We start from the raw sequence: 23,196 nt of genomic DNA, 5'->3' as shown, positions 1-23,196 counted from the left end.
TGCAATTCACTTTTTCTATAACTGTCAAAAAATACGATAATATCAGAAACACTGTGTATTTCTACACACATGGGTATGGTCTAAAAATGATATTACGTGGCAGTAGTTAAGCAGTTCTACAAACATGACTCTTCTTAAATCAGTTCACGACATCATTGTCAAAAGCAAAAGGTAGCTTAATTTTATGCATGTAGTAAAGGAAAACTGCATTACCTTATTTCACCGACACCACTTGCTTCAGTGTATTGGCTTCGTGTATTTCATTTGTGCATTTTGTATGTTTATGTTCATCACTCTCTTATATATATCCAGCTGTTGTTAAGTTGTTACCTGGAGAGGTATTACATAAGCAAGTTTTGCTTGTTTACCGATCCAGATTTCTTTTGAAATAAAAATACGTTTAAGCCAACACAGCTAACCCTAAAACACATGATTGTAAACTATTCAAAAGGGGGCACTAATCTCTGGCTTCTTCTCGGGTGTCGGACTCAAACTCAAACTCATTTATTCTTAGAATAACATGACATACAATTATCTACAATTTTTATTATGTACAATTTAACAAAAATAATAAAAATAGGATACGTGGATACTAATACAATTTACCAATTGTATTGTACACATTGTTAAGGAATTTAGATAGGCCTTTTAGATTTCTTACACTGTTAGTGGTCATAATTTTCTTAAATGTTTGGAAACTTAAGATATTGCTTATTTAAGAGTTAATATCGCCGTTGGTGAAAAGCTTCACATTGGAATAAATAATGCAATTCATCTCCCACAGCGATAGATTCACAGAGTGGACACTGGCTGTCTTCCCTGGGAATGTTCAGCCATCGACCTGTTTCAACTGGTAATCCTTGGTTAGAAAGTTCTGACTTTAATTTTGAGAGCAGTAGATATTTCGCAAATGAAGGTTGATTCTTCAGGTAATACGACCTTTGGATTTCCGCTTGGGCTTTCTAGCTGCCGTGAGTCAATTTGCTCGTTAACGCAACCGAGCGTGACAAGAGACTGGGCTACCAGTCTGCAAGGACAGCTAAACAAGCTTACGCATTTTTGAAAACTGATTGGTTACCCGTGATCTATGAAGATTTCAACAAAGGGCGCATGGTAATTAATTTCTTCAGCCTAAACAAACAGACAAATAACGGCGAAAGCTCATCGGATGTCGTTATTTGGAAATACCCCTGATGGTTACAGTTTAATAATAAAAAAGTATCCCTGAGTGAAAGCATTTGCGGATTTCGGATTGCGTTGATGATACAATTACTAATCCCTTGTTGTCATCCACATTTTCTGGTATAACCCTACACTTGTGTATTTGTCGTAATTCACTTGCTGCTCAGTTAATGAATTTATAACATGTATACCTAGTTGTAGCACCACTCAGATTATAAAGGTTCAAATTTGGTCTTTCTTGTACCTGGGGTAATTATTCAATCTAAATCCAGGTTTAAAGTGAGGTGGAATGTGAGTATGTGATATGCACGTGGCAGTCCAGCAAGAGATGTATGGTCAGTTGCTTTACTTTTTTTGTAAATCAACTGATCATTCCCAGACATCAAAGGATCAACAGGAAATATGTTGATTGATTAATTACTGTTATCTTGCACAGTGGATATGTCAAAAGTAAGTGTTTACAGGTGAAGGTAGGTTTACTAAACCTAGGCAATACACTCATATCATGGCGTGAAGTACAGATGTAAAAACAACATACTTTGTTCAAAGGGTAACCGATAATACACTGACTGGTTGTTCATTGTTATCTAACTCAATGTATGTTTTGAAGAACCGAGGACATTATAAAAATAGTTGTCACGTGGGCTTTCTCAGCTAACTTGGCACCTATGTGAAACAATTGAAACAAACTAAGTGATCAGTTAAGAAACAAACACGGGTTATAATATTCGATACATTTAAATAACGTTTAAAAACGATATATTTAAATATTTTAATATATTTCATATATATTCCAAATATTGCTTCCAAATAATTATTATTAAAGTATTTGATTCTCACATAGACATTTGACATCGAATAAGTATTTTTGTACAGCTGTAGACGCAATGGATATTGTTCCTTTGTTGATATTCCCGGATACATTATAACTTTGGTAGGTTGTAATAATTATATTTGCATTTTGTTTTCATTCATTCGCTGCAGCTTTGAACAGATTCATTCTTGTTCCTTTCCGTTTGGTTGGGAAGTTTTTCGATGCGCGATAGACGTTGTTTTCACAAGTATTTTCTTTTGTAAGCGTGTATATGTTACAGTCAATGTGTAAAATATGATTCACTCAGGCAATTTATTAAATATCTAAATATTTCAGTCATTTTACAAATTGACTGAATAATCCATTCATTTATTTAACCGACTGACTAAAAATGATAAAGACAATCAAAAGAGCTTAAACACATCACAATATATTAATTATGCTAAGAAAAGAAGCCCAACAATACAGAACTGTACTTGGTGATGATATTAAACATAAACAAATATTTGGAATTTGTTATCATATTAATAGAGATGGTCATATTTTTCAGTTAATTTGTAAAATAAACTGAATATTTAGGCGTTTAATAAATTTCCTTAGTGAAATATGTTTACATTTTGAATGTAAACATATTAACACGGTAAAATAAGCAATGTTCAGATGAAATATTTACTTTGTGTTGCAAGTCAAAATAGTGTACACAAAGATCGCACAATTACCAAGCAAGTGACTTACCAAAACTGCATCACCATTACCGATGCTCCCCACAAATATGCCTACATTTCCAAAACTGTATTTCATTTTTGTTGATCAATGTGACCATACGTCCTTCTACTTTCAATAAAAATGCGCTTACGAATGGCGAGCACAGATTTCTGCTATATCATCCGGGTACTCACTGGGAAAATACAGTAATGCACAGGTAACAACTACTCCCGCGGAATTGCTTTAGATCAGTGCTCCTTTGTACGTTGAAATACTATATATTGTGAATGCCAAAATGATGTATCAAGGATCAAGTACAAGATACATTGACCGTAGCGCTGGGAGTTTATTCAACAGACCCGTGAAAATAACACTGCTGTATCTTACTATTTATTTTAGATGACGCAGTCAAAGCTCACTTCTCCTGGCGGCCATTATCGAACGGCCAGCTAAAACACAACCCCGCGCTTACGTCTACAGGTCTCTTCCTGTAGTACGGTAATTAGTATTCTCTCCCTCAAGTGTATCCTCAATGATATAACCCACCCTCATTAATTACATGCTGCTCTTTTCCAGCCTCACGGCTATGGAGCTGAGATAAAGAGTCCAAGTCATCATAAAGTAATTAGGGTCCAATAAAAACAATGCGCCGCCAAACCTCATACATATTATCACTGAAAGTCGTACTACAGACGTTTAATGTCAAATCACAATAAAAGCATTTCAATTGCAATAACATGTTCCAGGACCATGTATTCTCTTAACACCATCGGATTTAGAAGGAATGGTCGTATAAAACAAGACAGATCTATTTAAACACAACAGTATTCATGTTATTCCCACAAAATCACATAAAGAAAGGAGACATTAGCAAATACATGTGTATTATCATTTTTCGTCAGGATAACAAAATTTTCTCTCCTTGTTACCACCTCCAGGTTCAGCTTAAGACGGGTCCTCCTTTGGTCAAAAGTTTGTTCCCCCTCTAATGAGTGTGTCACGCGTTGCACACGAGTGGCGGACGGGGTGCACACGGGTATCACACGCGTGACCAGCCCGATGCACACTGGTTGCGTAACGCGTTGCCCATGCGTGTAAGGGGAATGAACTTCTAGGCAGTAGTGTAGGCCTCCTTCGAGTTCACCGGGCTGGTATAAATATCTTACCCTTACTCTATCCGGAAGTTTTTGTTCTTTGCCTCTCCTCGGTGCTGAAGATTCGGAAGTCACGGATTTCATTTTAATAGCATTGGATGGTTTCTTCCCTATTAATCTCGTCACTTCATTATTCAGCGCTGATACAACGGCTGATAATCGTGTCACCCATTCGGTTGATCTCAACAGCTCCGATTTCATTTTGATCCCATATACTGATAGCCAAACAAACGTTCCGCTAATGTCCGGTTAAATCTTTCAACGATAGCTTGACTGCGGTGGGCCTCTCTTTCACCACGCCTGATTTCGACATCGTGCTTTGTTAACAGTTTAGTTATTTATCCTTGGATCTACTTGAAATAGCTTAGGCCATTTTAGTGGTCCGCGTTTATATATGCGGCTCAGTGCATTAGCTACTTCTATTGAATCTTTCGAGGTAATGGCTCAGCCTCTTTATATCGACTAGCCACATCCACTACTGTTAAAGCGTATTTATACGTTTTGCGTCTTACCTTATCGTGGGGAAGAAACAAGAGGTCAGCCTGATGAACTTCATTCGTTGTAAAAATATCAAACTTCTTCCTCGGTATATAACGCGGTGCCGGTAAATATATTTGCCACATTGCTTGTTTCTTTAACCAATCCATGGCCACATCTTTAGATACATTAGCCGCGGTGGCTAATTTTTTTATTGCTCCTATACCTTTCCAATATCCTCGTGGGCTATAGTAAATTTCATTCATTATTAATTAATATTGATATTTCTTTTAATACGACTTATGACTATCGTTGAATCGCATAATCATTTTGGCATAAAAAAATTCCCCCTGTAGTAGCAGTATAGGTATATAAATCCGGCTCCAGTTGGGTTGCGGCAGAACCATCATTACCTATACTACTTCAGTGTGATAACATTAACAAACTATTCCCAGACAGCTTAAGACAGGAAGAACCAAATGTCAAACACCACAACCTGTAAACCATCAATTTAGACCCCTGACAAACAAATTAGACCCTCAATGACATATCAGTCAACACAAATTTAAACAAATGGTGTTAAACTGCCCTAAATTAACATATCTGTCACTAGAATGTGATGCTATCTGTAAGGTGCCAGATTTATTTATGTTTCTGGCCGCACTTTGTGGGACTTTTTGGTCACTTCGAGGGGGAAACTGGGGACTGTCTTTTATCCAATTAAAACATGTTTACAGTTGTAGCTCCTCCTATTTTAAGTTGGATATAGGAAGCTTAGTGATCAGTGATTGCAGGAAACATAGGAATTGGCCCCTCCTCTCTTCTTAAGATAGATGGAACCCATATTTTTGTGAATGACTTCTACCCTGGGAGAGAATATTTTGAGGTCACGTGACTTCAATAAACATGTTCTCACAGCTTCTACAGTGCATGGATGGGTTATACTTGGTATTATTTTGATAAACTGACATATGTGGAAATGGGAAATATATGAAAACATTACTACATGTTCATATAGAATTTGTAATAACAGGTTTATATGAGGTAGGTTTAGAGCCCAGGATTTTTCACTTCCTGTGACAGGGGTTGTGACGTCACTATTGGGATTTTAGCATTGAATCTATTTATAACCTGTGTGAAAGCGAGGCTTGGTTTTCATTTATAAGCGGTAACATAGGCTGAGCTCGCACACTGCAAGGAAAAATGTTTTCTGTAAAAAATCCAGGGGGGGCAACTGCCCTCCCTGCCCTCCTGGCTGGCTACGGCACTGGTCATACACAAACTCGTTTGGGTGTCTCAAGCCATTTCATGCCTCAGGCAGCATAACATGGCTTGGGGCCCCCAAATAATCCATTACTTTACCTGGTCCGGCGCAGCCACCAGTTTCCAATTCCATATCCACTCGGCACTCCTATGCTTCAATTCCATAATAATCTGCTCCCTCTAGACCCCTCTACCCGTAGGGTATCCCTATCCTTGCAGGTCGGCATGGCCCTAGGAACTAACTTCCCGTCCACAGAACAATTCTGTGTGCAACCGTACAGCCCCCATGTATATAGCGTATATATCCAAATTTGTTTTAAATTATATTGTTTTTACTCTTTCTTGTGTTGTCATTGCACAAAATAAAGTATCAAAATAAAAAAATGCTTGCAATGTTCTAAAACACCAAAATATTAAACCTTAAATACCTTGTCACATAAACCAAAACATTTAATAATTATCTCTACTGAAACAATGTTTAATTTAAATGCTGTGTACAATGTTTGATCTAAATGCCATATAAACTATGACATAATTTGTGGTGTCCAAGTATCAATGTAAGCAAACCTTAATCCCCATAATCCAACTGTAAAAACATTATGCTAAAATAACATTGTCAACACTACTTACCCTAACTATAAATAGCCCACAAGGTGGCGGTGTTTCAGTTTCGAACAGTGACTGGCAACATAAACACAACTGAGTGCCAAGAGAAGCTTTCGAAAACTGTGCCTAAATAAGATCACCAAAGATCAAACTTCGTATCAACTTGAATGACAAACCTTGGATACCACAAATGGCTTCATATCTTGATATAAGTCAATAAATTTTCTGTAGTTTTATCATAAAAAATGCGTGTTTGAGCGTCAGGATCAATCACAGTGGGTGGAGCTTATTTAGGGTTGCGTTTTAAATAGCAAAGCGCATGGTCTTTGTAATACAAGGTTGAATAATGATAGATTGATGATAAGGTTGAAGTATAAAGCCTGATGATGTTTGTTTGTTTGTTGTTTAACGCACAACTCAGCAATATTTCAGCTTATGACAGCGGTCTGTAAATAATCGTGTCTGGACCAGACAATCCAGTGATTGATGTCGTGAGCATCGATTCACGCAATTGGGATACGATGACAAGCATCAACCAAGTCATAGAGCCTGACCACCCGATCCCGTTAGTTGCCTCTTACGACAAGCATAGTCGCCTTTTACGGCGAGCATGGGTTGCTGAAGACCTATTCTACCCTGGATCTAGGCCTGAGTACGTCGCATGTAAGCACTTGTGTCCAATTGCTGGCCCTAGTAGACGACCTTAGATCCTCCAATGATGATTTGGTTCTTGGCTGGTCTAGCCTCGATGTCTGTTAGCTTGAGGAATGGATTTCCTGCAAGAACATCTACATCCAGCTGTTTCACAACGAGGGCGTCCAGTTAGAACTCCAAGTCCCCACGACCGAGAGTACACTGAACCTCGCCTACCACTTCTAATGGGGTGACACCATCGGCCCGATGGGCTCGTTGGGATGCCTTAGTGATCGGCAGGTTGATGGCTTAAGCAAAGGAGGCCTGAACCAAATTCGTGGTAGCGCCAGTATCCAAAGTAAGACGTACAGGATGACTTCCATAGAATGCATTCAGGTACAGTGAAGGTTCAACATTGACACGCTTGATACTATGGTGGTCGAGGAGCAAGTTTGTTTCATCATGAGCCTCTTCCTCACCACTACGGTATGCATTCTCCTCTTCCTCCTTGGGGACGAGGCGGAATCTGCCATGCGCCTCTGCACCGACAATACTTCACAGAGTGTGTGTTATAAGAAGGACACCCTGCTGTCCTACAGAGGATGTATTGCCATGTCTTACTCGAGGATGCTGGCTTTCCTCCACGAGATTGTGTATTTTACCTGGCCATGGTGTAGCCACTTGGGGTGTACGCTTATAAAGGCTTGGGGTCCTCAATACTGCTTAATTCATTGAGCAATGATGATAAAACCTGGGAGATTTCAGGCTTAAGGGAAGCCAAAGTCGGGTTGCGGAGTTCAGCTCCATATTTCTGTTTCACAAGGGAAGGGAGGCTTGGATTGACTAACTGCAACCACAAAGTCACTGTCATATTTTCCATGGTAGGTGTGAGATCTTCATCAACAGTTATTGCTTGACCATGGTGTCTGATATCACAGGTAGTTATCCTCGAAAAGTGCCATGATCCTCTGATACAGGTCCTCAGGACCTTCATCAGTTTGTAGCTTAATGTCCAAGAAATGGGAACCAGTAGACTGGAAACCATAATGTTGCCTTATTTTCTGCCAAATATCCTGAACGGATGTTGAGTTTTTGATTATAGAATTTCTTGAAATAACAGGCCAGAAATTAGCAATCTGGCATACCATCAAGCCAAGTTGAGCATTTTTCTGAATTGCTGTTTTTCTACGAGTGGCATAGACATTCGTAAGACCTCTGTTTGGATTGGTAGGTGTCCAATTCTCAAAGGAATTGATAGTCTCGTTTCGTTATAACTGCCACTGCTTTGGTGCACATTGCTGAGCCATAATGCTTACACAATGCGCATGTACTATAACGAACTTACTTGCACTACAATACAACGGCTGACTGTCAGTTCGTTTGATGTATGAATTGCTCACTGATTGATGTAATTTGAGGGTGTACGGTTGAAAGGTCAATCCTGTGTGTTGGAATGATATTCCGACGTGGATTCAAAGTCGCTGCCACCACGCCAAGGTTTAAGTCAACACCACAGTCTCAACTCAATGCAGTTTATTCTGCAACCATAACATTGAGAGAAAAATCAGAAGGATCGGTTCAACCAAAAGTTGGAATAAACAAAAGCGTGTAGTGGCGCTGTGATATCAAAGAATACTACCTCTATTACATCAGGAATTAGTCTCTCCCTCTTCCCCAATATATCTGAATCTCGTTTATGAGGGTTATTGGTAAACAAAAGATATGTTTTCCCACTACATGCATGCACGGTTGCATTTCCTGTGGAGGATAGGGTTTTCCTCACAACTATTAGATATGCTGGAAGTAAAGAGCACGGCTGTTGAAAATCTGAAAGATTTTTTTGTGTGACTGACACCCTAAACAGGAAGTTATTGCTATGATGTAATAGAGGTAGTATACTTAGAATTATTACAAAATGATAACTATTGTTTGATTTCTAGTTTTAACACATCATACTGAATATGATGCATGATGTCATCTGATGTTGCATGAGGAATACACTATTTAAAAAAAATATAAAATTATATACTTTCAGAGATGGTCAGAATGGAGGAGGAAAAGGAGTGCCTCAGTCACGGACATACTCACTTTTTAGTAGTTCTCCATGGGAAGTACCATCCTTGGCTGGTGGGGAACCTCGAAGTGAGTACCCCAGCTAACAATTTTCTGTTGAGTGAACGATATTTTGTGTTTGCCAACAACATTGGTTGACAACATTGTGGCAACATAAGAGTGTAGAGTTTTCTCAATGTTGTGACGTTATTTTCCTACGTTGGCAACAACATTCCCACAACCATCTCACAACATTTATTTTATTGACAAAATGTAAAAAATGCTGTCCTACAATATTTCCTCATTCTCTGGAGTCTTGAGTTCTTGAATTCTATTATTTTGTATTTATTGGGTAAGGCTGTGTATTTCGTATTGCGATATATTGCGATACGTTCCTCTGTACTGCAATACATACTGCAATATATTGTGGAAGAAAACTTGTTGAGTTTTGTCCACTGTTTAAGATTCTTTTACCTCCAAATTGAATCACAGTACAATCATACAATGTTTAGGTTTATACAAAATACAAAGGAAAAACCAGAACATTCAGACAAAACTCACAATTGTATTTGTGTCTGACTGGCTTTGCTATTCGAACCAAGAATAGCTGTTTAAGGCACCATAATGGTAAAGTCCAACATGCAGTAAATAATAGTGGTATCATTGCTCTAGACTCAGTGATATCATGGATGCGTTCAGCTCATAGGTTCAAGAAGAAATGTTGGAGGTATTTATGTATATTGGTCCAGTGTTTGTGGTCTTTTCGTAGTTGTAACAAGCGATTTCATTGGATAGAAATTGGTTTCTAATGAAGCTTTCTTGCCGAAATCTGCTACAAGGTTCGTGATTGGTCAAATTTGAGATGTGACCTAAAGCAGCCAATCAAATTACAGCTATTGTATCGTACTCGTGTATGATTAATTTCAGATTTTGACGAAAGATTTTTGTTAAAACGTGCTGTTCTGAACATTTTAAGCAGGAAATCGCTTCGTGGATGTAACGTGCTAGGTTACGAGCTGTGACAAAGATTTTTCATGCATATATTTTGGCATTAAACATCGTGGCCAAGAATTCCAAGCGACGAAAGCCGAGATGTCATTTGATTTACATTACCCGCGATCACACGAAAAGATGGAAATGATATCTTAGCTGCAAGTTTGACAACTTTTATTTATTACTTTGTAGATCTATAATATTTTTAAAGATCTGCCTGAAACGACTTTATTTTGCATGTTCGTTGTGGACCCGTTGTCGAAGTGTGTCCAAGAATTATATTTTCAATAACATAGTGAATAATTTTTTAATCTATCGATAACAAATGATAAATTGAAATTGGATAGGTATTTCAATCATTGTGAAATGTGATAGATTTAATAAATGAATGATATAACAGGTAGGTTTATAAAATTATATACTATTTTGGCGTGACTACGGTTTGGCCGGTCTACCGGCCTACAGTGTCCAGGGACTTGATGCTTCTTTGCCCATACAGATGATCTACCGCCTATGGTGTTGAAAAAGTAAAGCAAGTTAAATTTGAAAACACAAAATCATTGTCAATATACTGGTACATCACAAACGTATTGGTAATTGTTTCAATTTCCTATTGCAGTTTACCGGTGTACAGGTAATACCGTGCAGCCCTAGTATTGGGAGAGTAGTATAGGGAATAGGGGTTCTACCGCACTGCCACCTAGGCCAGATGCTACTACGGAGGTCATTTTTTATGCAAAACCTGTGATGCGATCCAACGATCGTCATGGATCGTGTTAAAAGAAAGATTAATATTGTTTAATAATGGATAAAATTTACTAGAGCCCGCGAGGATATTGGAAAGGTATAGGAGCAATACAAAAGCCAGCCGCTGTGGCTAAGGTTCTAAAGATGTGGCCAAGGATTGGTTAAAGAAACAAGGGTTATATACCGAGGAAAAAGTTTGATATTTTCACAACGAATAAAATCCATCAGGCTGACCTCTTGTTTCTTCCTCATGATAAGGTAAGATGCAAAACATATAAATATGCTTTAACCGTAGTAGATGTAGCTAATCGCTACAAAGAGGCTGAACCATTAACCACGAACGATTCAACAGAGGTAGCTAATGCACTGGGTCGCATATATAAACACGGACAATTACAATGGCCTAAGTTGTTTCAAGTACCATATATCGCTGTGTATAAGGCGACCCCACGTATTTGACGACCCCCCTGTATACGCCTTAAAAATCAACCCAAAATCCTATACTCCGTGTAATAAGGCGACCTGGATTGAAACACATCACAAGTCTGACTGATATAGAAGATTTAACGTGCGCTTTCCGACTGTAGCGTATTTCGCACACGGACATCACAAGTGCGCACACAAACCTTATATATGCAATAAAAATATGTTTATCTTGCGTTGTTGTTTTTTTCTACAATGATAGGTCACGTGTGTAACTCAAGCACACGTCGCCATTTTGTGTTTACATGGTACGACACCAAATTTGTGCCCGTAAAATAAAATTCATTTATGAAGTAATAACATATAAGAGACAATGGTGAGTAATTTAATCGCCAATTCACTATGTTGTAACTAACTAGGCTTATGTTTGCTTCACATTCAGCGTGTTTATTCCACAATCACTTGTACACACCGTCTCCAACACTTGTTAATACAACTGTAAAAACAGCGGGAATTGATTTCAGCTTCACCGGTTATCACATGTTAGGCCACATGTGCAATATGCAAATGCTTACCGGTACATCCGGCTCTCTACTCACGGATGTTGATTGTTTTTACCGTGACAGGTGGTTTGACAATCTGCATCGAGGCGAGGGTCATTTCAACTTTATTTGCAGAAATTATTAAACTTTATTCAAGGAAAAGAGATACAAATCATGTTTATGTATGGAAATAGTTATTGGAACAGTTATTTAGGACGAAATGCGAAGTTTTATTGTCAAATGCTGGGCTGGCTATCGTACGCCGGTTGACATCGCCAGTGGAAAAAAATGTGAGATCTTCGACTCCGTGTATAAGACGACCCCCCTTCTTAGACCCCTCATTTTAGGTACGAAAAACTCGCCTTATACACAGCGATATACGGTAGATCCTGGTCGCGAGTTTATGGGATCAGTAACTAAACTAATAACAAAGCACGATGTCGCAATCAGGCGTGGTGAAAAAGATGCCCACCGTAGCCAAGCTATCGTTGAAAGATTTACCCGGACGTTAGCAGAACGTTTGTTCGGATATCAGTATGGGATTGAAATGAAATCAGTTTGATTAAGATAAATGGAATGGGTGACACGATTATCAGCTGTTGTATAAGCACTATATAATGAAACAACAAGATTTATCGGGAAGAAACCATCCGATGTGACTAAAATGAAATCTGTAATTTCCGAATCTTCAGCACCATGGAGAGGCAAAGAACAAAAACTTCCGGATAGAGTAAGCGAAGGTATTTAAACCAGCCCGGGGAACTAGAAGGAGGCCAACGTCGCGCAACTGACCCGGTATGGTCTCTAAAGATATATAACATTAGTCCATTGGTTATGAAAGAAGGAGAGCCTTTTCCATATAATCTTAAAGATGGACTGAGCAGGGCATTTGTATGAGAAGAGTTGCTCATAGTTCCCAGGGATACTGTATTACCTCCCTAAGTAACCATAAGCATAGGTAGTTACACCATCATTATCAATCCATCTCTTCATATCTAAGGGGGATAATGATGTTTGAATGTTCTACCATTGATTGATGCTTCTTTATACTGTTCGTGTTTGATATGCTTTTTTACCACATACTTCTTAACACTCTTAGCTTTTCTTATCTCCCCATTTTTAGAATACATCTTAGGTCTTAATCCAACATACTCCGCAATAGGAGTTCCAGCACATTCATCCTTCATCTTACCTAATACCGTTTTATTTACTGTGCTGTACAATGGATTATCTTTTGGGTAATCACTCGTATCGTACATATCTATTTTTTCTGCAATATCTTTATACACATCCTCGGTTTATGTTTCCATCAACAAAGAATCGGTATCGGTATATAACACCTTTTATCTATCACCTTATTGCTTCTTAAGTTCTTTGTAATAAAAGTCATACATTAAGTGTTTTGACAAGTCAAGAAGACTCATACCAACGTACACTGGTCTGTTGAATTTTATGTTACTATTCCGCATTTGTAGTGCCGCTAAGTCATTATCAAATATGTTACTTCTGTTAAAAGCCGGACTAGATATAAGTTTCCAAAGTCTTTCTTCCTCATTAGATCTGACCAATTTAACATCAACACGCTTCCTTAGATTCTCCATAGTTTTACCAAATACTGAGTTATCCATAAGATTATATAGGTTCTTTTCGAAATCGCTAGAAGCCATCTTTCTTAAATCTGTGTTCAGCCACATCTAAGGTTTTTGATCATTTTCTTTAGTCCATGCCTATAATCCTTGCTTTGAAGAAATCTGAAGTAATACAGGTAGCGCCAACGCAGGTTTGCTTGGCATGCTTTAATGTAAGCAGGGTTAGCTCCCCTTGGTAGCTCGCCTGTCTTGGGAGGCTCGCTTGGGTTTCGCGGTTCGTTTCGAGTGTTGCTAATAAATATCATCAAGTCTTTACCTGTGTCCTGTCGATGTGTGACAAGTGTACAGTTCCCTCTAACCTAACTGGCGTGGTGGCAGCGGGTTTGAACTCACGTCTAACGAAGCAGGCAGCACAACGAACTGTAGTACTTGCATACTTTCACTGAACGTGATCAACATGTCAGGCGGTAGACTGCCTGGATAACGCAGAGTAAACAAGACTGTCATTATGGCCAACGCTCAACGTGCCCCGAAGCAATGGTGCCTCGGTAAGATTGAGACTGTAAATTCTTTCGAGAACTGGAGGCAAAATCTCCTTTATACATTATCTTTGGACACAAATTTTACTCCATTTCTTGCCGACAGGGCAGTCTGGCATAAGAAAACTAGGGCCACGCCACTCAGGGGCATGACTGACGATGGGGAAGACGTCCGTGAAGCTATTAGAAGAACTGCAAGACAAAAGGTTAGCAGTTTGGAGCTCATGCTCGGCCAGATTGCCAATTATTGTCCGATAATTTCACGGAACACCATAATAAAATCCTCAACGTCTGTAGATGCCATACGCCTACATTTCGGGTTCCAAGCAACCGGCGCTCATTTCATTGACTTTGCCGAAATCGAACTTGAAAATGACGAGAGGCCGGAAGATTTGTATCAGAGACTAATGGCTTTTGTGGAGGACAATTTACTCCGCCGTGAAGGGGGAATAACCCACTATGGCAATGCACCTGAAGAGGACGAGGAATTGTCACCATCGTTAGAAAATTTTGTTGTGCTCACATGGCTGAGGCTAATACACGTTGAACTTCCAAAGCTCGTCAAACAACGTTATGGAACAGATCTTCGCTCACAACAATTTCCTCTTTGAAACCTGAAATCTCACAGGCTCTCGATTCACTTTTAGATGAAATCCGCACAGCAGAGGATGCTAAGGTTATGAGGACAAACACTTCACAACAGCGCTCGTCATTCTCACGTTTTGCTAAAGCACAACAAATGGGTAGAAAGTTTCCAAAATCATGCCCATTGTGTAAAGCTGCAGGACGCAGCGATCATGTTCATTATCTCAGCGATTGCAAGTTCCCCCCAGATCATGACCGGAGATACATGGTCAAAGCAAGACAAATTGCCAGTATACTTGATGACCCTGCTGACGATGCTAGTGATACAGTTGAAAATGCGTGCGCAGTGCCATCTACTGAACCTGTCTCCACTCTTCGTGTGCAAGTCCGGCAGTCGCCCTATATGTACTGTTTCTGTGGCCACCAGACGGCATGAGTCACTGTAGATAGTGGAGCTACTGGTAATATGATCCGCCTCTCAACAGCAACAGGCTTCGGCGCTGACATCAAGACTAGCTCTCAGTCAGCCCATCAGGCAGATGGCTCTTCCCCACTGAAGGTCGTTGGAGAGACAAGAATCCTTTTCACACGCGACAACAAGGAGTTCGATTTTAATGGTCTTGTGGTGAAAAAACTTGGATGTAGAAGTCCTTGCAGGCATACCATTTATGGAGGCCAACGATGTGGCAGTACGCCCTGCAAAACATCAGATCATACTTGGTGATGGTACGACATACACATATGGTTCCACAGAAACAACTGGTGACAAACATACTGTGAGACGAGCTTGTGTACTCAGAGCCCCAGACACTTCTACTACCATATGGCCTGGAGACTTTATTGAGGTGCCGGTTCCTGAAAGCTTTGCTCCTTCGGATTTCACATTTGCCATAGAACCCCGCATAGATACCAGACCTGGACGCTCTACCTTATCATCCACTTGGCCAGAATTAGGAATTATCTCAAGCGTCTCAGGCAAAATCAGGATCCCGAATCTGTCCGACACTCCACAACTGCTCAAGAAACACGAGCACTTTTGCCAGATTCGCCCAGTTTTTATACCTGACTGCGACCCTGATTATGATGTTGAGCCGGCACATCTGCTACCACCACTATGTCCCCTCAAATTAAGGACATTGGTTTCTCATCCACTGTTTGTGTAGACCCAGACAATATCCTCCCGCAAGATACCAAATCTCAGTTTGAGTTACTACTTACGGAGTTCGACGATGTGTTTAACCAACATATCGATGGCTATAATGGTGCTTCAGGCCCCTTTCAAGCATTTGTTAACATGGACCTGTACAACCTCCACAACGGAAGGGTCGTGTCCCGCAATACTCACGAGATAAACTTTCTGAGCTCCAACAAAAGTTCGATGAACTTGAGCGGATGGGTGAATTTGTACGACCTGAAGATGCAGGTATCCAAGTAGAATACCTCAACCCTTCTTTCCTAATCAAGAAGTCCAGTGGTGGTTACAGATTGGTGACCTCCTTCTCTGATGTAGGACGATACAGTAAGCCACAACCTTCCCTCATGCCTGATGTCGATTCTACTCTTAGACAGATTGCCAAGTGGAAGTACATTATAACCACAGATTTAACCAATGCCTTTTATCAGATTCCTCTGTCCAAGGAATAGATGAAATACTGCGGTGTAGTGACCTCGTTCCGTGGTGTGAGAGTATATGCCAGGTCTGCAATGGGAATGCCGGGCTCTGAAACTGCATTGGAGGAGCTCATGTGCCGCGTACTAGGGGATCTTTTGGAGGAAGGGGTGATTGCTAAGCTTGCTGACGACCTTTATTGTGGTGCTGATAGCCCGGATGAGTTACTTCGTCATTGGAGACGCGTACTTGAAGCGCTCAAGCACAACAATCTCAGATTATCTCCTAACAAGACAGTCATTGCTCCCAGGACAACAACCATCCTAGGATGGCAATGGCACCAAGGATCCATTCAGGCAAGTCAACACCGCATATCAACTCTGGCTTCTTGTTCACCTCCGGAAACAGTGACTGGCTTACGGTCAATTATAGGAGCTTACAAGGTCTTGTCCCGTGTAATACCTGGTTGTTCCACACTCCTTGCCCCACTTGATGCTGAAGTGGGCGGTCGCCAGTCTAGTGAAAAGCTTCTGTGGTCTGATTCTTTGCTCGATGCCTTCAAAACGGCACAGACTGGTCTCGCATCCAACAAATCCATAGTACTGCCCCACCCCGATGACCAACTCTGGATTGTAACTGATGGTGCTGTTAGGAAGCCAGGAATTGGAGCAACACTTTATGTAACACGTAGTGACTCGCCACGACTAGCAGGATCTTCAGTGCCAAGCTTCGGCGACAACAGGTCGCATGGTTACCATGTGAAGTGGAAGCCCTTTTAATTGCTATCGCTACAAAGCATTTCAGTCCTTTCATTATCCAGTCAAAACACAAAGCAAGTATCCTTACCGACAGTAGACCATGTGTTTTGGCATTTGAGAAGTTATGCCGTGGGGAGTTCTCTGCTAGTCCTCGGGTGTCTACCTTCTTATCGACATTTAGCCGCTACCAAGCAACGATACAACACCTTGCTGATTCTGCAAATGTGCCATCCGATTTTGCAAGCAGAAATGCACCAGAATGTGACAATCCCTCTTGACAAATCTGCTCCTTCATTGAGCGCACAGAAAGCTCTGTTGTTTGACAACTGTCTATAGAGGACATCATGAATGGAACAACCCGCCTTCCTTTCACAAGCAGGTCTGCTTGGCGTTCCTTGCAAGAGGAGTGCCAGGATCTTCGACGAACACATGCTCATCTTCTCCAAGGTACCCGACCATCCAAGAAGATAACAAACATCAGGGATGTCAAACGATACCTAAATACAGCAACCATCTCCAAGGATGGATTGCTTGTTGTCCGAAAATCTGAGCCACTCGGTTCACCAAGAGAGTGCATTGTTGTTCCAAGACAAGTATTAGACGGAGTCCTGACTGCCCTACACATACAACTGGATCATCCATCTGCACACCAACTCAAGCAAGTATGCCATAGATACTTCTTTGCTTTGGACCTTGACAGATCCATAAACACTGTCTCAAAATCTTGTCACCGGTGCGCCTCCTTGCGTAAGACACCTCATGTTGTTGTGGACCAAAGCACCAGTGATCCACCTGAAACTGTTGGGTTTGCATTTGCGTCAGATGTTATGCGCAGGGAACGACAACTAATCCTCGTTCTACGTGAATGTGTCACATCCTACACTGCGGCGTGCATAATTACCGATGAGCGTGGCTCCACCCTGTGTGAGGCATTGATTCGTCTTTGCATTGAATTCCGTCCACTTGATGGTCCTCACGCTGTTATCCCTACTGACCCACCCCCAGGCTTTATCAGTCTAGTCACGGATGAACGTCTCCAGCAACATAGAATTACCCTAGAAATAGGCAGAGTGAAGAATGTGAACAAGAACCCAGTTGCTGAAAAGGCCATACAAGAATTAGAGGATGAGCTTGTGCGCCAAGACCCTGTACGGGGCCCCACTACACCAACAGCTCTTGCCATCGCTGTCGCCCGCCTAAACACACGCATTCGTTCACGAGGCCTGTCTTCTCGAGAGATGTGGACCCAGAGAGACCAATTCACAAACTGTCAGTTGCCTCTGTCCGACAAGCAGTTGATCACAGAGCAACATGTTAATCGCCAAAAAAACCACGGTCACAGTGAAAAATCCAAGGCTCCTCGGAGTCATCGACCTGTTATTGATCAAATTAAGATAGGCGACCTGGTGTACCTTCATAACGATCGCAATAAAACATGTGCACGGAATCGTTACCTAGTAGTCACCAAAGATGGCCTCTGGTGCAATGTCCGCAAGTTCGTTGGGACCCAACTGCGGAACACTTCATACAGAGTTAAGCTCTCAGAATGTTTTAAAGTCCCCCTTTGGAACAAGACACGTGTGCATGAAGCGAACAGTGAGGACACATCTGACATCGATGATGACCCACCTGAGACACTTCACCAGACACCGGAGACTCTGCACATTCCTCTGGAAATTTCTACTCCTCCTCTGCCACCGCTTAAGAATGACGTGTTTGATGACAATCACCCAACTGACATCAGTTCTGCGTCGGATCAATCTGACCCCCTATTTGACCCAGGTATACAGTCGTCTTCAACTTCAAGGCCATCGCGTCAACGTCAACGACCAAAGCGATTTGATGAATACGTTTTGGACTTTTGAAGTATTGTGTTTGTTTATTAAATGTTATGTTTGTGAGGGGCAGAATAATCCCCATCGACCAGAGGGCAGTCTACCCTATGATGGTTTACTTACCAATTGGTTTCATGGTAAACCAGAAATTGGATCTTTATTACATCATTGTTTACTTACCAAGTTGTTTTTCACGCCTATTTTCTTCATTATGGTTTGTTTAGATAACGTTTATCATGAAGAAAAAAAAGACAGTCACGCCAACGCAGGTTTGCTTGGCATGCTTTAATGTAAGCAGGGTTAGCTCCCCTTGGTAGCTCGCCTGTCTTGGGAGGTTCGCTTGGGTTTCGCGGTTCGTTTCGAGTGTTGCCAATAAATATCATCAAGTCTTTACCTGTGTCCTGTCGATGTGTGACAAGTGTACAGTTCCCTCTAACCTAACTGGCGTAGCGATGAATTTTCAGGTTGAAATTGACCCATTGCCTAGGAATATTCAAAACCTTGTGATAGAATACTTAGTGGATGAAAATATACTCAACAACAAAAGTTGTGACACCAATATTTTAGTGCATTTTTCAAGCAAGTAAAGTTTGGTTTTCAATATTGTACTACATATATGGAATCAAGTCACAAAAACGCAACTGCTACAGAAAAGCATGCATTCCATGCAAAAGTTGACTCTTATGCAAGCCCCATGCATTTCACTACACAAGAATGGGTATAAAAACATTACGAAATGCCACACCTGTCCGAAAATGAGCGTCTGCGAGCCATTGGTATGCTTGAAGTAGGATCGAGTCAACGTTTTGTTGCAAGACAATTTGATGAATGCAGTCAGAGACCATCCTCAGAGTGGCAGGCCACGCATAACCAATAATCGACAAGACAACTGGATTCGAACAACACACCTACGAAATCAATTCCAACCAGCAACAGTGACTGCAAGAAGCATCCATGGCCTTTGACGAATATCTTCACAAACCGTACGTCGCCGCCTCAGATGTGCAGGGATTGTTGCCAGAAGACCCGCCAGAAATTGTGAAACTGGCTTACCATTGTTTAAGACCATAAATTTTGACTTGGTGACTTGGTGACTTCTCAGACCACATGGCTTGAAAACCTGACTCCTGAGCATTTACCTCCCCTTGTTATATATTTGGAAGGGCAGCTTTAGACCAGTTAATGCAAATTTTAGAACTTTAAACGAAATTGGAATACTACAAACTTAAAAGAAACGAAAAATGAATATACCCTTTAGAAGCTAAATGAAAAAGGGTGAAATTTTGACCATTACACACCGGCCTCCTAATTGTAGAATGTAAGTGAAAGATTACTAAAATTGGTACCTTAGGGGCAAATATATCTGTCTTATGAATTAAACTCAGATAAATCACTTTGTCTAGATAACATACAAACAAACATCCTGGATTAAACTAAAATGTAACACTTTCTCAATCAGACACAGCTAATGTTCTTTAGTCTCTTTTGGTGTTGTTTTGTATATTTCACATTACACAGTACACCTTCAGTCACTATTACTCATAATAACACACAGTTTGTCGATTGGTCGCAATAGTTCACAAGTAGTGGTTTTAATTTTCACAGTTCTCACTAAATCTCTTCTGTCTCTGAACACTTCAATAACACGACCAAGTGCCCATGCATTGCGCAGCGTATTTTCCATGACAAGTACAATATTTCAAACTTGTAGGTTTTTCCTGCTGGTGTTGATATCTGCTAGATATTGTACCTGTCTCGACCGATGCTTGTAGTACACGTCATCCTTGGAAAATGTCCCGGGGCGGCATCATCTCTCCTGATCTCAAATAAAGAAGATGGTTTGGTGTAAGAGGTGTTAGATCATTTGGACTACAAGGTACATCTGTAAGGGGCCTTCCATTGACAATGGCTTCGATTTCACAGATGAGTGTGTTGAGAGATTCATCATCCAACTTCAAAATCTGTTCATGCATAAGTGAGTACATGATTTTCCGAACAGTGAGTACCATCCTTTCCCAAACGCCACCATGGTGTGAAGCTGATGGAGGAATGAAGCGCCATTCGATCCATTCATTTACCAATGTTGAACTTATATTGGATTGATTGAAGCTGGAGAGTGCTTCACGAAGCTCCCGTTTACTTCCAACTAGATTGGTGCCTAATCAGATCGGATAGTCTTTGGTGGACAATTAACCTTCTGATGGCATTTATGCATGAGTCAGTGTCCAAAGAGATAGCTACTTCAAGATGAATAGCCCGAATAGCCATGGAGGTAAAAGTACACCATATCTTTTGACATTGCTTCTTCCACGCTTTACTTGAAATGGACCAAAGTAGTCGATACCAACATTGGAGAAAGGGGGCGTATCTGACTTCAGATGATCCTCTGGAAGATCTACCATTTTCGGCTGACCAGCTGGTGCTTGATACCTACAACAAATGACACATTTAGCAAGCTGTGATTTGATAATAGATCTGGCTCCGATTCTTTCACGTCTGTGTTCTGATCAACCTGAAGAATGTACTGATGATTTCCACTACAATGTGAGCAAACAGCCCTCTGGGCACAACGCTTGCTGATGTGTCCTTTATTCAAGCACCTGAAACACAGGCCCTTCCATCGCAGGAAAGATAGTCACTCAATGTGAGGCCTTAAAATAATCTTTTGGCAGTGACCAACCGAATGAGACAGATCATCACAATACATACATGGAACTTGTTCAGCCTGTGCTTTGACAGGAACCGTGGCTCTCATAACTGAAGGTGGCTTCAGAGAATCCTTAGGGGGTTTTACAGCTCCTACCACATCAGTACTGAATGATGGTTTTAGTGATGTAGTTGGTGGTCTTCGGGGTGATGGTTTACTCTTTTCTTCAGTTTTCAAGGCATCTCTTCCAAAAATGGGGTCTACTGCATTCTTAGCCTCACGCTTAACAAAGTTGACAAGGTCCTGAAAATCAACCAATCTTCCAGAATCTTGAACATGGAGGACAAGATTTCTCCACTTTTCATGGTATGAACAGGGCAATTTCATAACTAACTTCCTCAGATTATCAGGATATTCAAGGAATTTGACAGCAGTGATTGTGTAAGCCATTTACTTCCACAGCCTCATTCCCGTCTCAAGAGTTTGCATAACTCTTGTTACGCTTACAAAATTTAAACAAGAGGTTCTCCAAGTTTGGGTGGCACTCTGAGTGAGGGAGTAATGCTTAAGTCCTAAATAAGGGACAAACTACAAAATTGTTCCACATACTGATTTATTACAATTTTAAGGATTTGCAAACATATACATGTATTCCTAGTTCGGTCACAATCTGGTTACAAACCAATGGAAGTATTATCGACCAGTATACATGTGTTTCAAGTTCAGACACAATTGGTTACAAACCAATGGAAGTATTATCGACCAGTATACATGTGTTTCAAGTTCGGACACAACTGATTACAAACCAATGGACGCACTAATATCGAACGATAGACATGGAGGCGTTAAACGCTTTCACTAGTCACAGTCCTCGAACCTATCTAACAAACTCGGTCGACACACCGGGTCCAAAGTCTTGGAAACTCTCTAGCCTAACCAACACTGGCACACAAATTCCAGCAGAAAATATTCTTAAACTACGTGCTCAATCTATCCCATTATAACAAACATGATAACCTCAACAGAAAAACAAGAAAAATGGTGTGACTGGGCAAATAAAAGAACCAAACTACTACTAATACAATTATCTTACCATACCAAACGCATGTGTGCACAGATTCCGGCAAGCCTGTCCCCGGAGCCAGACGCTGACTGCCGCTCGTGCAGCACGCACAAGCTTAAGTATCCCTTTCCAAAAACCTGGATGTTAAAAACACCCATATGAACCAAGGTAACTTCCTGTTCCGGTTGTGGCGAGTAAACTTCCGTTACAATTGTACTCACAGCATTCAAACATTCCTATAAGAAGATAGCATATTCATCTATAGATCTTGAATTGAGTCTGTCTCAATATGTGTCACAATACGTGTCTCAATACGTGTCTCGTGCAGTGACTGTCCAGTGCAGCTGTATATGGTAGACTGACTTACAAAGTGCTTGTGTTAGTATAGAAAATAACACTGACCAAGCAGAGAGCAAAGAATAGCTTGCCCTAAAGGCACGACAAAAGATTACCCTCGACCCTCACCATAAAACAATAGAACTGGCCAGCCCAAGTTCAGCTTGGAGCAATAAGGCTGGGAACTGGTACCGTACATAATCCAATAAAACACAAAAACTACACTGTCTAAAACCAATACCATATATATAAAAATAAACTCTGAAAAATGACACTGCAAAATATATATATGGCAAGATATTTCAAGGATTGTATTACACTTTTACTTCGATAAAAATATTGCTTTGATTAGTTTGCTTTTTATAATGTGTATATGTTTTTCAGGTTTAGGTTCTTCTCCTTTCTCATCAGCTTCAAGCAGCATCAGAAACTCTCCAGATCCGGAAAGTGTTCAGACAGGCCAGACAACATTTGATGTATGCTATAGTGTACCTGATGTTACACGCACAGGAGCCTCCCCAAACACTCCTGCTTCAGACCTGACACACCACCAGCAGTATGGGCCAGGGAACTTACAGGTTGGTAATTCAACAAACATGTCTTTATTTTGTCATATTCTATCATTTGATACATGAGAACAGTAA

The 23,196-nt window shown here is 40.7% G+C and overlaps 1 protein-coding gene across 3 annotated transcripts in view; it reads left to right on the top strand.

Moving 5' to 3' along the window:
- The window catches only part of LOC124113764 (nonsense-mediated mRNA decay factor SMG7-like), a 282,423-nt gene that overhangs the window by 206,567 nt on the left and 52,660 nt on the right, over nucleotides 1–23,196 (top strand). For 2 of the 3 annotated variants that reach the window (XM_046474276.2, XM_046474275.2), the window contains exons 22-23: nucleotides 8,870–8,976; nucleotides 22,937–23,130. In XM_046474276.2, the coding sequence (XP_046330232.2) occupies nucleotides 8,870–8,976; nucleotides 22,937–23,130 (301 nt within the window). The remainder of the gene's footprint in view (nucleotides 1–8,869; nucleotides 8,977–22,936; nucleotides 23,131–23,196) is intronic. The other variant, XM_046474277.2, reaches the window with a different exon arrangement.

Source organism: Haliotis rufescens, unplaced genomic scaffold, assembly GCF_023055435.1.
Source record: "Haliotis rufescens isolate VD_foot unplaced genomic scaffold, xgHalRufe1.0.p SCAF_8, whole genome shotgun sequence".
Classification (NCBI taxonomy): Eukaryota; Metazoa; Mollusca; class Gastropoda; order Lepetellida; family Haliotidae; genus Haliotis; species Haliotis rufescens.
The sequence above is the reverse complement of the archived record's forward strand: the minus strand, read 5'-3'. Positions and strand labels throughout refer to the sequence as shown.